We start from the raw sequence: 13,933 nt of genomic DNA on the forward strand, positions 1-13,933 counted from the left end.
ATCTATATGAATATAATAGGTCGAATACACAGTATATATGCATACATATATACACACACACATACATACATATACATATATATATATATATATATATATATATATTAGAGCTGGGACTCGATTAAAAAAATTAATCTAATTAATCAGAGGCTTTGCGATTAATTAATCTAGATTAATCGCATTTTAATCGCATTTCATTATTTGACCCGAGAACAGTGAGAAAGAATTTTTTTCAAATGGATTTTGGTATACTAGTGAATCAATGAATAGTGAATACATAAGTTTAAGCAATAAAACATTGTTTTTGTAGTAATAGGGGTAATAATTCTTTATTGAATAATTGCACACAACTGTGCTGTAATCCACGCTACCATCGGATAGCCTTTTAAATCCTATTTCCAATCCACGGGGACAAGCAAAGTGATCTCAGCGGCTTCCCCCAGTCTGGTGAACTGTCTGCGGTGTCTGGTGGTGTTATTGTCTGAAGAGGAAACGGACACTTGGTGTGCAGGTCTGTCTGAAAACTGTCCAGTGACAACGTTCCGCGGTGAAAAAAATTGTGCGATTAAAATGCGTTAATTTCTTTAAAGCATTAATTTTTCTGTAGTTAATTAATCGCAATTAATCGCAATTAGTCCCGGCCCTAATATATATATATATACATAAACACACATGTGTATACACACATATGTGTGATGCCGTTATGCAGGCCAAACACTAGGTCTATTAGTCCACAGTTCGATTCAATGACCCATTAAGGAAATAAACAACTCAAGTACTGCTAGTCATATAGTATAAACAATAACAGGTGGCCAACATCCAAGCCAAACGACAAAGCGCATGGGCCGTGCAATGAAGTGGGTCCATGATGGGTGATTAATAGTTATGGCAATAAACAGTTGGGTTTCCAGAGGCTTTCTAACTACTCACGTTTGGTTAGTGGACGCACACAGTTGGAGGGGAAGAGAGAGATGGTGCTGGAGGTTTGGTGGACAACAAGACACAGCACTGGTGTGGTGATCTTCCCAGCTTGAATGGGGGAATGAGTGCAGGACAGGTCCACTTATATCCTCCAACACCTGTGCGTGGCCAATGGACAAGCTGCCACTCACTCAGGCTTGATTGGATGGGAGTTACTCTCCATGAGCCTTTTGACAGTCACCCCGGAATTTGGATAAATTCCAGTTCATCCAAAGGCTCAATCGTTGTACGCAATGCTAGCTGATTGATTGATGTTGAGGAAGCCACCCCGTCAACAGTCTCAGGTGTAGCAGCGATCACCTCTTCCCATGTCTGGGACTCTGCAGGCTTGGGGAAAGCATCTGTCGGCATGGAAGGGATGCTATAGCATCTTGCAGATGAAGACTGATGCTTTCCCCAAGCCTGCAGAGTCCCAGACTAGTGTGAATTTACCATATTCTCAATCTCAACTCTCAATTCATATACCAATTGATCAACTCCAAAGCAAAGCCTCCGAAAAAAAGCTCATTTGTGTTTGGTTGTGGATGCAGAAACTCTGTGTTGCCTGATTCTGTGAGTGAAACAAGCGACCAGGTCTATGAAAACAAGCCCAAAAGAAGCAACCAGTTTCACCACTTGAGCCCTATTACATCAGCTTTTTTCAAAAAGAATTGTGAAAGCCCAAATAAGCAACTACACTTCGGAAATAAGCCCAAACTAAAGCAACGTGCAACCATGAATATTAAGATATGTTACAGGATAATATGTTAACTAGCCCAAAGTCGCTTATAACAAGCAGAACTGGCAACACTAAAAACGCTCCAGGCTAATTTGCATGGGGAAAAATAATGTTTCGTCGGCTGACTGGTTTGTGCTGATTGCGAATGCAATGAGCGATTACTATGTAACCCAGGCAGAACTGTCTGTCTGTGTCACGCTGTGACACTACCCGCCTGCCACCAGAGGGCGGAGGAGGTGTATGTCACACAAAAAATACACACACACACACACACACACACATAGTAGAAAACTTGAAAAAAAGGAAACCTTAAAAAGAGAAGTATGTAATTAATTTTAATTGTTGTTATTGCAATTTATGAGCTGTGTTCGCTTCCCGCGTTCAAAGTGTCCTTGAGCAAGACACAATACCCCGAACTACTCCTGATGAGTAGGTGCCTTGCATGGTTGCCTCTGCAACCGATTTGGATAATGCAGGGTGCTATAGAAAGGCAGAACATTATCGTTGTTTGCATGCTATGTCCTTTTCTCTGAACTCATATTGGTCTAAGGTCACATCTAATCAATACCAATTACCTAAGTCTTAAGAGGTCGATGTATGCACAGCTAAATTGAATTACCCAAAATCAATATCTACAGGGTTTCTTAGTAAGGAATCAAAATGACAAATAAGACTTATATTTACCATATCGGTAGCCTGGAACAGACCTATGCTTTCTAATGGCATAGGCAGCTCTCAGCAGGATCCGCCGGCAGTTACTAGACGCACCTGCAGCAGATGAGCATGATTAATTATAGAGACGGAGAGAGAGAGAGGTGTGTGCGGGCGGGCATGCGTGTGTGTGTCAATTGAATATTCCTGCAGACCATCAGTAATTGGCAGATAGAGAGAGACCCTTTCACGCTACTGTATCCCAGAGTAATCTAGTAAGATAGTTCCAATATTTGGAACTATAGCCCATAGGCACCTGCTTTGCGACGAGATCAAAGCGTGTCGCCACTCTCTTACTATTCCACTCGGCTGTATCCCACAATTAAATGGGTTTTTGCCCAGACTTTTTTTCTTCCTCCTGGAAATAAAATCGTCTGGGTTTCCGAGGCTACCATATCAGCAACATAAAGAAGCCATGTAGGCTATAGCTCTTGATAACATAGTTGGGAATTATGAAGGTATTAAGCAGTCAAGTGTTAAGCACTAGTTGACTACTTTGTTCACAGAGTCCTGTTTTAAATTATTTTATTTTATTCCACTATTTTGCAGAGACGGCACATAGGTACAGTTACCAGTAATGTTATGCCCCTGCTCCCTAAAACCCCAATTTCCACCCACAGAAACAAGAAAAAAGTCAAAGAAGGAAAAAATAAGTTTTTCACTGACATGCTGTATGTGTATACTACACTAAAAGCTGACCTAGCATAACGCAGAACTCACAAATCCACCATGGAGCTATTATAAAGCCTGCACTATGGTGAGGTTGTTTTGAGGTCTCCAAGGAAGATTAAACGGTGTGTGCACCGATCGCTCAGTCGCGCCTTTCCACCTCAGGCTGACAAAACAAAAACAAGTTAGAGAAATGGTGTGTACTGTAGTGTGTACTGTCAGCTGCCTGCTTGGCTTAATCAGTAAATCCTAATGTATTTATTTCCCAGGGCAGTATAATGTCCAATTATAACAGCTAGTGTAAGGTATTATATAACAAATGTTTCACTGAGTGGATATTAGTCTCGTCCCTCTCAATGTTAGTTTTCTTTCTGCAATGTCCCGCCCTATAACTAGAACTGTCCCTACTGTATAAGTAAAAGGAAAAATGTATAGCGCCGCACACTTGTAGCTGCCAATGCCAAAAGTGTATTGTGGACGGACAGAAATACTGCCTTCTTCAGTGTATACAAGAACAATGGTCTGAGTGACATTAAATACCATGATGACACCTATTGCCAATCGGCGGGAAGTGACAATCAATTTGCCCTGTGCTGGTGGAAAACTACTGGGTTGAACTTGAGATAACGCAGTGGTGAGCACTGAGAATGACATGTCTCTTTTTATTCACTTTAGTCTGAGGAAGGGCGAGAGTCCGAAACGTCACACAGGTTGCACTCAGGTGCAATACAAAATCCTACAACTGGAGCCTACAGTGTGCGAGCGTTCTCTTTTTAGTTCTCAGGGTGTACTTTTCATCACTGTTGGCATGATTTTGTACACTCTTGCAGTATATTGCACTCAAAAACCCATGTAGGATATTTCACACATAGAGCATGACACGTTGTAGTTGCAGGAATGACTACTACTGTAGGCTCATGTTGGATTGTCACAGCACATTATTCTACTGCAAATAATAATTCTCAAACTTTTTCATGTCTTGACTTAGGCCATGGACACCATTTGAAAAGATGTTGTGCCAGGGACCCCCATAAGAGAACGTTTTGTACAGATACTTGCATACAGATACAGATGGCTCTAGGTCAAGTTTATTTGCATATATTACAGCAGGTAAAAAAAAATCTCTATCTTCTAAAAACACCGTAAATATACAAAAAACAAGAACAGACCAATACATACATAGTCAAATACTGGGCCCTGGCTGGTTATAGCCTGGTTCCAGACGAATCTGGTTGGCTCGTCACCACTTCGGCCGTGAAGTTCTCCCACAATTGAGAGGGGCCAAATTGAATCTGCCTGGGGCAATATGCATTGCAAAGGCAGATGAAGACTGGCTATGTGAGGCTAATGTTTTGCACCCCCTCCGTGTGCCTATTTTTTTTAATTTATATTACTCCTTTACTCCTTAAATTTCACATGATCTCATGTGATCTGTTAGATTTTTCATAAGATTGACAATTTGTTAGACGAGAGTCTAAAAGATAACCCTGCCCCTAACGTCGAAAAGGAACGTTTGTGCCTCAAAATCACTGTACAAATGCAAAATCTAAGCTGCTTTAAATGTTGCCCCACTTGTTTGTGAGGTGTTCGCAATCAGATTAAACACCAATAAAAATAAAAATAAAATAAATAAAAATAAAAAAGGTATTTTAATCCACTCTGTTTCTGAATCCTCCATTGTAAATGCGGTAAACGGCGCAACAGAATATTGCTACCTCACAAACAAGTGGGGCAACATTTAAAGCAGCTTAGATTTTGCATTTGTACAAGGTAAGAATGATTTTGAGGCACAAACGTTCCTTTTCGACGTTAGGGGCGGGGTTATCTTTTAGACTCTCGTAGAGAGATTCGCCAGAATCGAAAAAAAACCCTCTACGAGAATCTAAATGTTTGGGCTAGTTTTCTATATGCATGTGTGGCATGCACGTCTGAGCGAGGATTTGTGAGCAAGCGTTGCAAGGATGATACATTTCTGCTTGTCCGTCCTTCATCCATTAACCTGACAGAGTATTGACTGCAGTGCAGAATTTAATGAGCATGTGCCAGCAGCCTCCCAATCCTCACTTTCTCCTTCTGTTTTATTCCCATAAGTGGTTACACATCTCATCATTTGACTTCATCTTAATCTTGAACTGGTTAAACATTTCCTCATTTAACTTAAGTTTTTCTTTCTTTGCTCAGTTTTCCTCCATTTTCTTTCTTTATTTTGCCAGCATGGACAATCTAGCTCAATTCTACTGCTGTAGTGTCTCACCTGATTTACCCTTCTCCTTCCCCCTCTCTCCCTGTGCCACGCTTTCAGCCTACTTCACATGGGTCTGTGTGCATAATTCACCATTACACTGTGCTCAGACCTTCAGCAGCTGTACTTTTGGTAGAGCCTCTTTTGATGCTTTTAGAGCAGCGCTTGGGCTCCTGTGTTCCTATAAACACATTCGCAGCTCCAGTAGAAAGCCCAAGGCACTGCTGTGGCTCCCCACACAGCCGGCTTCAGCCACTGTAATGAGGGAACCATCTTCCTATGCTTCAACTCTATTCCTTTTCTGTCTTGTTCGCTGTTTCTGTCTCTCAATGTCTCGTGTGACGTCACGTGTGAATATATTACCTCCGACAAGCAGCTTGCGTTTTTGCCCCCATTTTTCCAAGATGTAGTGCGAGGGTTCTCCCCAACACAATTGCTGTACAAAATGTCGCTAACATGCTTTTACTTTTTTCCACAATCATTTTTACCAGCTGCTGGAAGCAGGCTGGGCTATTTTCGGGTTGGTAGTGGCAACTTATCATTGTGAAGTCTTGGAGAAATGGAGAGCAAGGGGTTAAGGCCTGGGCTATACGACTCTGGGTGTTTTTTCAAACGCACATTTCTATGTGCGTTTGGGCCTTTCAGCCAGACGCAAACGGCGTTTTCGGACACTCAAACGGAGGTTTTTGGCAACGGATAAATAAGTGGAGATTTTCGAAAAGATCCGGATGGTGGAGCTGTGTAGTCATTTTGAGGAAGGATGACGTCACCTCCCTAGTCGCGCATGTTCGTTGTTGCTTTTAACACTGAGCATGCGCATCAGTTCATGGATTGAAAAACTAACAACTTCCGGGGTGAACGTGAGGTTACCATAGAAACGACAACAAAAACGATGGAAGCTAGCGCCACCAGCGCGGGCGGATCATCACCATCTAATATAAACACAAACCCTATTCTTCCAGCAGCCTTGCTAGCCTAGTGGACTACTACGCAGACTAAGAAAATATATGCTTTGCTTCACTTTGCTGGTTCGCGCCCCACTGCCACAGCTGTTTTTACAACCGCAGACTTTTTAATAGTTTTTGGATTAAGGTTGGTGAAGGATGCGTTGCTCCCCCGCTTGCGGTTATGTATGCAAGCAGGGAAGCAACACATCCTTCACCAACAGTCAGCTGGGAAAATGGGGTTTGTGTTTATATTAGAAGGTGAGTTCCAAAGTTGCTCACTAGACGGAGTCCTGTCTGCATGCCTTGTTTGTTTTGTTTTTAGTACTACCGGGTTACGTGGGGGGATTTATTGGGAAACCAGCTCACTGCGCATGCTCAGAACATTTTTCTATTGGGTTACATATTTCTTATCGCCACCTACTGGCCTGGCATGCTTGTTGGAGTCAAAAAGTATCGTTTTGGGTTGTATGTGTGGACACAGATATCTTTGTCGTATGGGCCCCTGCCCATACGAGCATTGCTCCTCATTGCAATATAAACAGTAAGGGCCAATTCATACTGTGTGTGTGTGTGTGTGTGTGTGTGTGTGTGTGTGTGTGTGTGTGTGTGTGTGTGTGTGTGTGTGTGTGTGTGTGTGTGTGTGTGTGTGTGTGTGTGTGTGTGTGTGTGTGTGTGTGTGTGTGTGTGTGTGTGTGTGTGTGTGTGTGTGTGTCGTTCAAACCACGATGCGCTGTTTTGTACAGGTATATATGTTACCTTACTGAAGGAATATAGTAACAGACACATGGCCAACAACTATTACATACATCTAGCCTACTAAAGAGATTTAGAGTTTCAACTGGACAGGGCTACGTGGATGAGTGAGCACACAACATCACAGCACGCACCACGGCAGAGACAGATTAATTTGGTGGACTCAGGTTTACTATGCTTTTAGCAGTACTTTTGGCTTTGTGCAGTGCTTTAATTTGTTTCCACACACACACAAATACACAGATTTACATTTCATAGCACAATTCTGCAGATATAATAAGGCAGCTGGTAATTAATTGATCAATTATTGTTTCATTTTGCTTTCTCTCAATGCGGAGGAGCTACCAAAATGCTTTTGTTCTGGCTTTACCATCTGCTCATATCTGTGAAATACTGTACCACCGCACCCCCTCTCACCTTTCTGTTCTCTCGGGGTCCGCTCAGTTCTGCCATGCTGGCTGGCTGGGGTCTGCAGCAGTGGTTGCTATGGAGCTGCAAAGCGTCCATTTAAACTGTAGCACTCTAATGGATTTGGAGACTGTTAACATCACAGGCTTCATCATTGCTTACATCTGATATAAGACTTGGCAAGAAGACGTTTCTTTCCATTGGCCAAGGCAGCATATCTGGCTTTGTTTGAATGATGATTATGGTAGTGATGTAGATGATGATGGTTATGAGGATATAAGGTATATGATGGTGAGGATTGATGCTGCCATACTTTTGTTACAATGTTCTCCTTTCTGTCTTATAGGATTGTATCCAGTTGAACCAGTACAAACTGAAATGTGAAATTGGAAAGGTGAGTCTCTTAAGTGGTCTTGTGTCACTAATCAACTTTGTAATACAACTTTGCAAACATTTGACTCAACATAGTCATAGATTTAAAACATTTCTATAGATTTTTATTTAATTTTTTTCTCCATCCATTAAATTGTTATTGGTGTACATTGACTGAGGTCAACCAATGCAATATTTCTATAGTCGTGTACCAATGTACCCTGCTTGCGCTTGCTACAGTAGCTTGACGGCATGATATAAAGTTACTGTAATAAATCACAATTCATTCATGAACATTCAACCCAGAGTAATGTACCGGTAGTAAGAGAGTGGCGACATGCGACATCTCACCGCAAAGCAGGTGCCTATGGGCTATAGTTCCAAACATTGGAACTATCCCATTGAGATAGAATGAGCTCTTACGCATTCCATTGTTACAAAGTGAGTCAACGCTAGTGTCGCCACTCTCTTACTAGATTACTCTACATCGGTTTTTGCAAATCTGTGTATCCATAGTGATGTCACTCAACATCAAAATCACGCTTGTAACACATTGTAGACACACTTATTTAGCGCTCATTCTGGTGATGTCCAATGCGTCTAATGGTCTTTAACTATTCTTTTATTCTACAGAAAGAAATTGAAAATGATTGTATTGCTTCATCCTTAATTTCACACTTTAAATTTTATGTTGTATTATAACATTATTAACATATATTATGTTTAATTATACGATACATCCATGAGTCAATTGATTAAGCCGGGTCTCCAATTTGTTATAGGGCTCCTATGGTGTGGTCAAACTTGCCTACAATGAAGACGATGACCAACATTATGTAAGTTACTGTTTAGTGTTTTTGAGCGGTGCCTCTGCTCCATTACGCAGCTATGTGTGTCTGTATGTGTACGTGTATGTATGTGTACGTACATGTCTGAGCACGGAAAGCTGCAACACGGTAACTCTGTCACTTCTCGACCGCTTCGGACGTGTTATGGCTCGCCGGAACCGGGTCGCCCCCTGGGTGCGTTCCTGGGGGTCTGGATGTTTCAGGGACCCCCCGGAGATCCCCACACGGTAACTCTGTCATTTTTCAACCGTTTCAGACGCGGGCGCTCACACTTCACACAGGTGTTGATTTTTAACTATCATGCCACAGAATCTGCTGTCTAGACAAAGAGAGTTTTTACTATTTACCACATGAACCTGGGGTGACCCGATAGCCGAATGGTTAGGCCGCGTATCACAATGGACTCTGATGGCAAGGCATGTCACTCCCCAGCTCACTCTCCGTTCCACTGGGTTTTAAATTATGCAAAGAGCTTTCCATACTGTGTAAGACATAAACAAGTAATTTTTTGAGGGGCACTAGCCCCTCCTATAAACAACTATAGTGTAGATTCTGTCTGAACACAAACATTAAATGGCATTGACAATGAATGGAGAATTTGTGCCTGAGCAAATCGGCTGTCGGTATGCCGGTGGAGACCCTTGGCCAATAAGGGACCACTATTATTGGTGCCGTAACTGGTGACATAACTAAAGTATGTTTCAAGGTCGGTATAAGGTTTTATAAGGTTTTATTGGATGATGTACGATGATAAGAGCGCAGGTGTACGATGATAAATTCACACAGGTGTGAATTTATTTATGTCTACAGGGAAAAGCCATTCCACAGTGTGGCCTTAGTGGGCAGCACTGTGCCCTTTGACACGGATGGAAAATGTTCTTTCTCTCTCTGATTTGAGTCGCTCTTTTGTCTGGAAAATGGCCGTCCATAAAGGCTGAGAAAGATTGCACAGCACTCCACCCTGGCTTAAGTAGACACACAGGAAATAAGGAAAGATGGAATGAAAGACAGAGAGGAACAGGCATGATGAAATGAAACATGTGAGGATAATTCTATTTTGTGGCATTTGGAATTGGATTGACACAGTATTGATTGGATTTGGCATCTGTGTCTACCGCATGAGGACAACCTGTGCATTCACCCAGAGCATAACACACACACACACACACACACACACACACACACCAAAGCCGGCTGCAGGATGAAATGACTGAGGGGTCAATAGAGATTTTTTTTTTTTTTTTTTTTCATATTGCGTCAAATCAAACAGGCAGTGCCAGTTCTAGGACACAGGTGGCCCTATGCAAGATTATTTTTGGTGGCCCCCCACCGGGCTGTAGCCAGGCTTCACAAAATAGTGAGGGAATGCTAGCGCTAGATAACATTTTAAATCTATAAAGAACTACACACAACATATTAGATTATCATCTTTACTGTGCTAATATTGCCAACATCAGCAGGGGAGAACAGTACAAAGTACAAAACAAAACATTGGATGGGGCAGGGGTGGGCAACTTTGATGATGATGATGATGATGATGAGGGCCACTATATTTCACACTCACTCCAGAGGGCCACAATGCATATAGTCAAAAATTGCTTAAAAATGCATCACACTGCGACACATTTTTAACTTGTAGATCTGCTTTTTTTGCTATTTTTTAAATTGGAATCCTGAATAATTTTATCTATTTTTGAATTGGAATCCTGAAAAGTAACATTCTTTATTTAATTTCAAATACATTTATATGTTATGTTAACTTTATAATGATCTCTCGATTATGAACTTAAATGCAAATGTATACATTGGACATAAAAAAGACTAGTACTAGTCATTATTAAGCTACTAGTACTAGTCATTATTAAGCTACTAATGTTTACATGTTTGGAATTGTAACAGCTGAAATCAATCAGTATTCCGATATTAACCTGCGGGCCACATTAAGTGAACTGCGTCTGTGCTCAGAGAATACATTCTTCAGCATGTCCACAATATTCCACAGCCCACTTTGCCACTCTCTCTGATCCACTGCAGCAATAGCACACCTCCCCCCCCCCCCAATGGCAGAGAATCATTTCAGACACATACATTCAGTTACATGACAGTTGATCTGATGATGTGTTGAAATTCCTGTGCCTGGGGAATGTCGTATTTCCCGTTATTTCCAGATGGGAGATGATGGGAAAATCGAGCGAACGTTTTTTAACTCAAATCTTTGCTTCTGGGAGGGTCCCTGGAACCAATCAGATGGGGTTCTGCAGCCAGATACAGATAATTCTGGGGGTCCTTGACGTGAAAAAGGTTGAGCACCGCTGACATACTGTAGAAACATTTAGGATTTAGAAGACCTTTTTTTTTTATCGACCTCAGGTCTAAATGGATACTTAGTTACTTTCCACCACTGTCGTTTCATTGGCAGCCATAGGAGGCTCAAGTAATTCTAATTTGTGATTTGGTTAGTTCAGCTCAGACCAAAGTACCATTGGAGCATGAGAATTGGTCACTTTCAGAAGGCCAATCATTGTACTCTCTTGCAGTCAAGTATTGAATTACTGCCTCTCCGAATCAGCTGTTGGAAAGTGACCAGAGAGGTTGGGTCAGGACATGGGCACGACTGGTCCTCGTCTGTGAAGCTGAACAGATGCATTTGTTTATGCTTTTTTATCAGAGACACCTCTATTTACTTTGTTATGACTTTTTTTCAATGTTTTAAGCTGCTGTAGTAAGCAAACATAATATACCTCCATGACTTACTAATCACCCCCCCCCCCCTTCCACAGGCCATGAAACTGGTGTCCAAGAAGAGGTTAATAAAGCAATGTGGATTCCCACGTATGTCTTTTCCATTCTATTATTTTGATGGTATGACTAATTACTTGGAGCAATATAAGAGGACAGGTGTCATGGTGCGGTTCTGTTAGTTATTGTATGACGTGGCCACGAGATCCTGATCTCATTGGCACAAGATCTGGTAGAGCCCTACATTAAAATGGGGGTCCTGCCAGTCCCGGTGCAATAGTTCACATGAGGAGAGGGCATTTAAAAAGAAAATGTATCTGTGGGTGGAAATAGTCGGTCAAAAGCACAATCAAATAAACCGGGTGTAGTGGTGCGCTTTTGAGTCAAAAAGAGTATCAAAACAGGAGATTACAAAGGAAAAAGAAAGCAAGGCAGGTCTGATATAAAGTTATGAACGCTTTTATCGTATGGTTAAATGCAGAGGAGAATGTAATTTTGAAATCCAACGGGAGCGGGACTAAAGAAAACAGCAGGGCTCTACCATCTAGTGGCCACAAGATCAGGATTCCGCTGCCAGGTTTTTGTGTTGTGAGTGACCATGAAGTAACTCACTGAACCATGCCAGGTCGCCGCCCCTCTTCCACAATGACCAAAACAGGGAAGTTATCATGTTGTTTCTGTGTGGTGCTTTTCAGGTCGCCCGCCCCCGAGAGGACCCAAAGCAGCCCTGCAGGGCGGACAGCCCAAAGCCTTAGCACCGCTTGAAAGGATCTACCAAGAGATTGCCATTCTAAAAAAACTGGACCATCTAAACATAGTTAAACTTGTGGAGGTTGGTGTTTTTGTTTGTTTGTTCATTTGTTTCTGTCTTCAAGAGGAAACCCAGAAAATTAAACACTTTTAATTTTATTTATTTTTTGATTATATTTTTTTGAAATGATACCACTTATTATTTCTTGTATATGATTTCAAAAGCCAGCAAATCCACCATTAGATTATCCACTGTAGATGCAGTTGATTACCTTCTGGTCAGATTTCTTCAACATGACTCACATGTGTGACCCAAACAGACAATAGCACCCTCAGCATCTCACTGCACCCTTTTAACCACTTCAATCCTTCTATACTTCACTGACCAGTGTCTACAGGGTACTTTGCCCCGCCCCATGTATCTTCACCGAAAATACAATATCTCCAAGGTCACAATGCGTCGCAAATGGATGTAGATGTTTTTTTGCTGAATGTTTGCCTGTTTTTTGCTGAATATTCACCTAGTATGACATGCCCAGAATAGGGACTGTAGGGTTCATGTGGAGATGTGGCTGACAGGGTTGGCCTTACATGATCTGCTGGAGAAGATAGTACAAAGTTTCGTGCTGAGCTGTGGCAATTCCCTGACCTGTTCAGGTTGGCTTAGCTACTGCAGATCTAAGCCTGATTCATGCTTCGGCGACAAGGTGCAACAAAAACAAATTATGTCAGCTAAACCATGAATTAGGCTTCAGGTTTGGAAGATGAAAGCTGACCTGCAGTGCACTGCTCCCCGGTGACAGCATCAAAGAGCTCCTCAGTCTTTCTTGGCCAGATGGCGGGGGCAGCAGCAGCTCAGCACAGGTAGGCAGTCAGTGGGAAGGCCTGGCTGGTTAACATGCTGAGTGAGCCAGGACAAATGGGTCTTAAGTAAGAGTGGAGTCGTTTTTCTGCTCCGCTGCACCCACCACACAAACACACACACACACACACACACACACACACACACACACACACACACACACACACACACACACACACACACACACACACACACACCTTTTTGCTCATGCTGGGATGAAAAGGATAAAGCATAAATGAAGAGCCCTGTTAATGCTAAAGCAGATCCACACTAACATTTACTTGTAGGCTCTCTGTTGAAATGCCTTCATCGTTTTGACTTGTTGCAGGTGTTGGATGACCCTGCAGAGGACAACCTTCACATGGGTATGCACACCATTATGCTCTCTCTTGTATATTCTTTGTATATTATTCTTGTCTCTCCCTCTTGCTGTCTCTTTATCTCTCCGTCTATCTCTTTCGCCAAAGGCATACACTCATAACTCAGTAATGCAGATGATCTTTCAGCCGAGTCTACACCACCTCAGGGCTCATGCAGTATGCATACAGAATCCTTCCATCAGCAATGCCAGGTCAATGTTGACGGCACAGTTAACGCTAATTTACATTATGAAAGTAGAAAAGTATCAACACTTGAATATGTTTAGGTTTTTGTCGTACGATGCAACCGTGGGACACCGCTGCTAGTGTGAGATGCCAAACATCTGCCTCAAGCTCATAGCTTTGTAGTATTTACCTAAGTCTCATCAAGTGGTTTGAATGTGCTGCTAATGTGTGCCAACAAATATATTTGTACGGATAACAAAACAAAGGACGTGGACTTATCTATTGCTCTCTCTCTCTCTCTCTACAGTGTTCGAGCTAATGCACCACGGGTGCGTATAACTCATATCCTATTTCTTTCTTTCTTTTCTATAAATGCTTATCCCCGCCA

At 42.1% G+C, this 13,933-nt stretch overlaps 1 protein-coding gene across 2 annotated transcripts in view; it reads left to right on the forward strand.

The window, feature by feature from the left end:
- The window catches only part of camkk1a (calcium/calmodulin-dependent protein kinase kinase 1, alpha a), a 55,376-nt gene that overhangs the window by 18,951 nt on the left and 22,492 nt on the right, over positions 1-13,933 (forward strand). For both annotated transcript variants that reach the window (XM_083773910.1, XM_083773911.1), the window contains exons 3-8: positions 7,776-7,823; positions 8,584-8,637; positions 11,430-11,481; positions 12,084-12,220; positions 13,329-13,365; positions 13,853-13,874. In XM_083773910.1, coding sequence (XP_083630036.1) covers positions 7,776-7,823; positions 8,584-8,637; positions 11,430-11,481; positions 12,084-12,220; positions 13,329-13,365; positions 13,853-13,874 — 350 coding nt within the window. The remainder of the gene's footprint in view (positions 1-7,775; positions 7,824-8,583; positions 8,638-11,429; positions 11,482-12,083; positions 12,221-13,328; positions 13,366-13,852; positions 13,875-13,933) is intronic.

This window comes from Protomyctophum parallelum (assembly GCF_964188405.1).
Source record: "Protomyctophum parallelum genome assembly, chromosome: 1".
Lineage (NCBI taxonomy): Eukaryota > Metazoa > Chordata > Actinopteri > Myctophiformes > Myctophidae > Protomyctophum > Protomyctophum parallelum.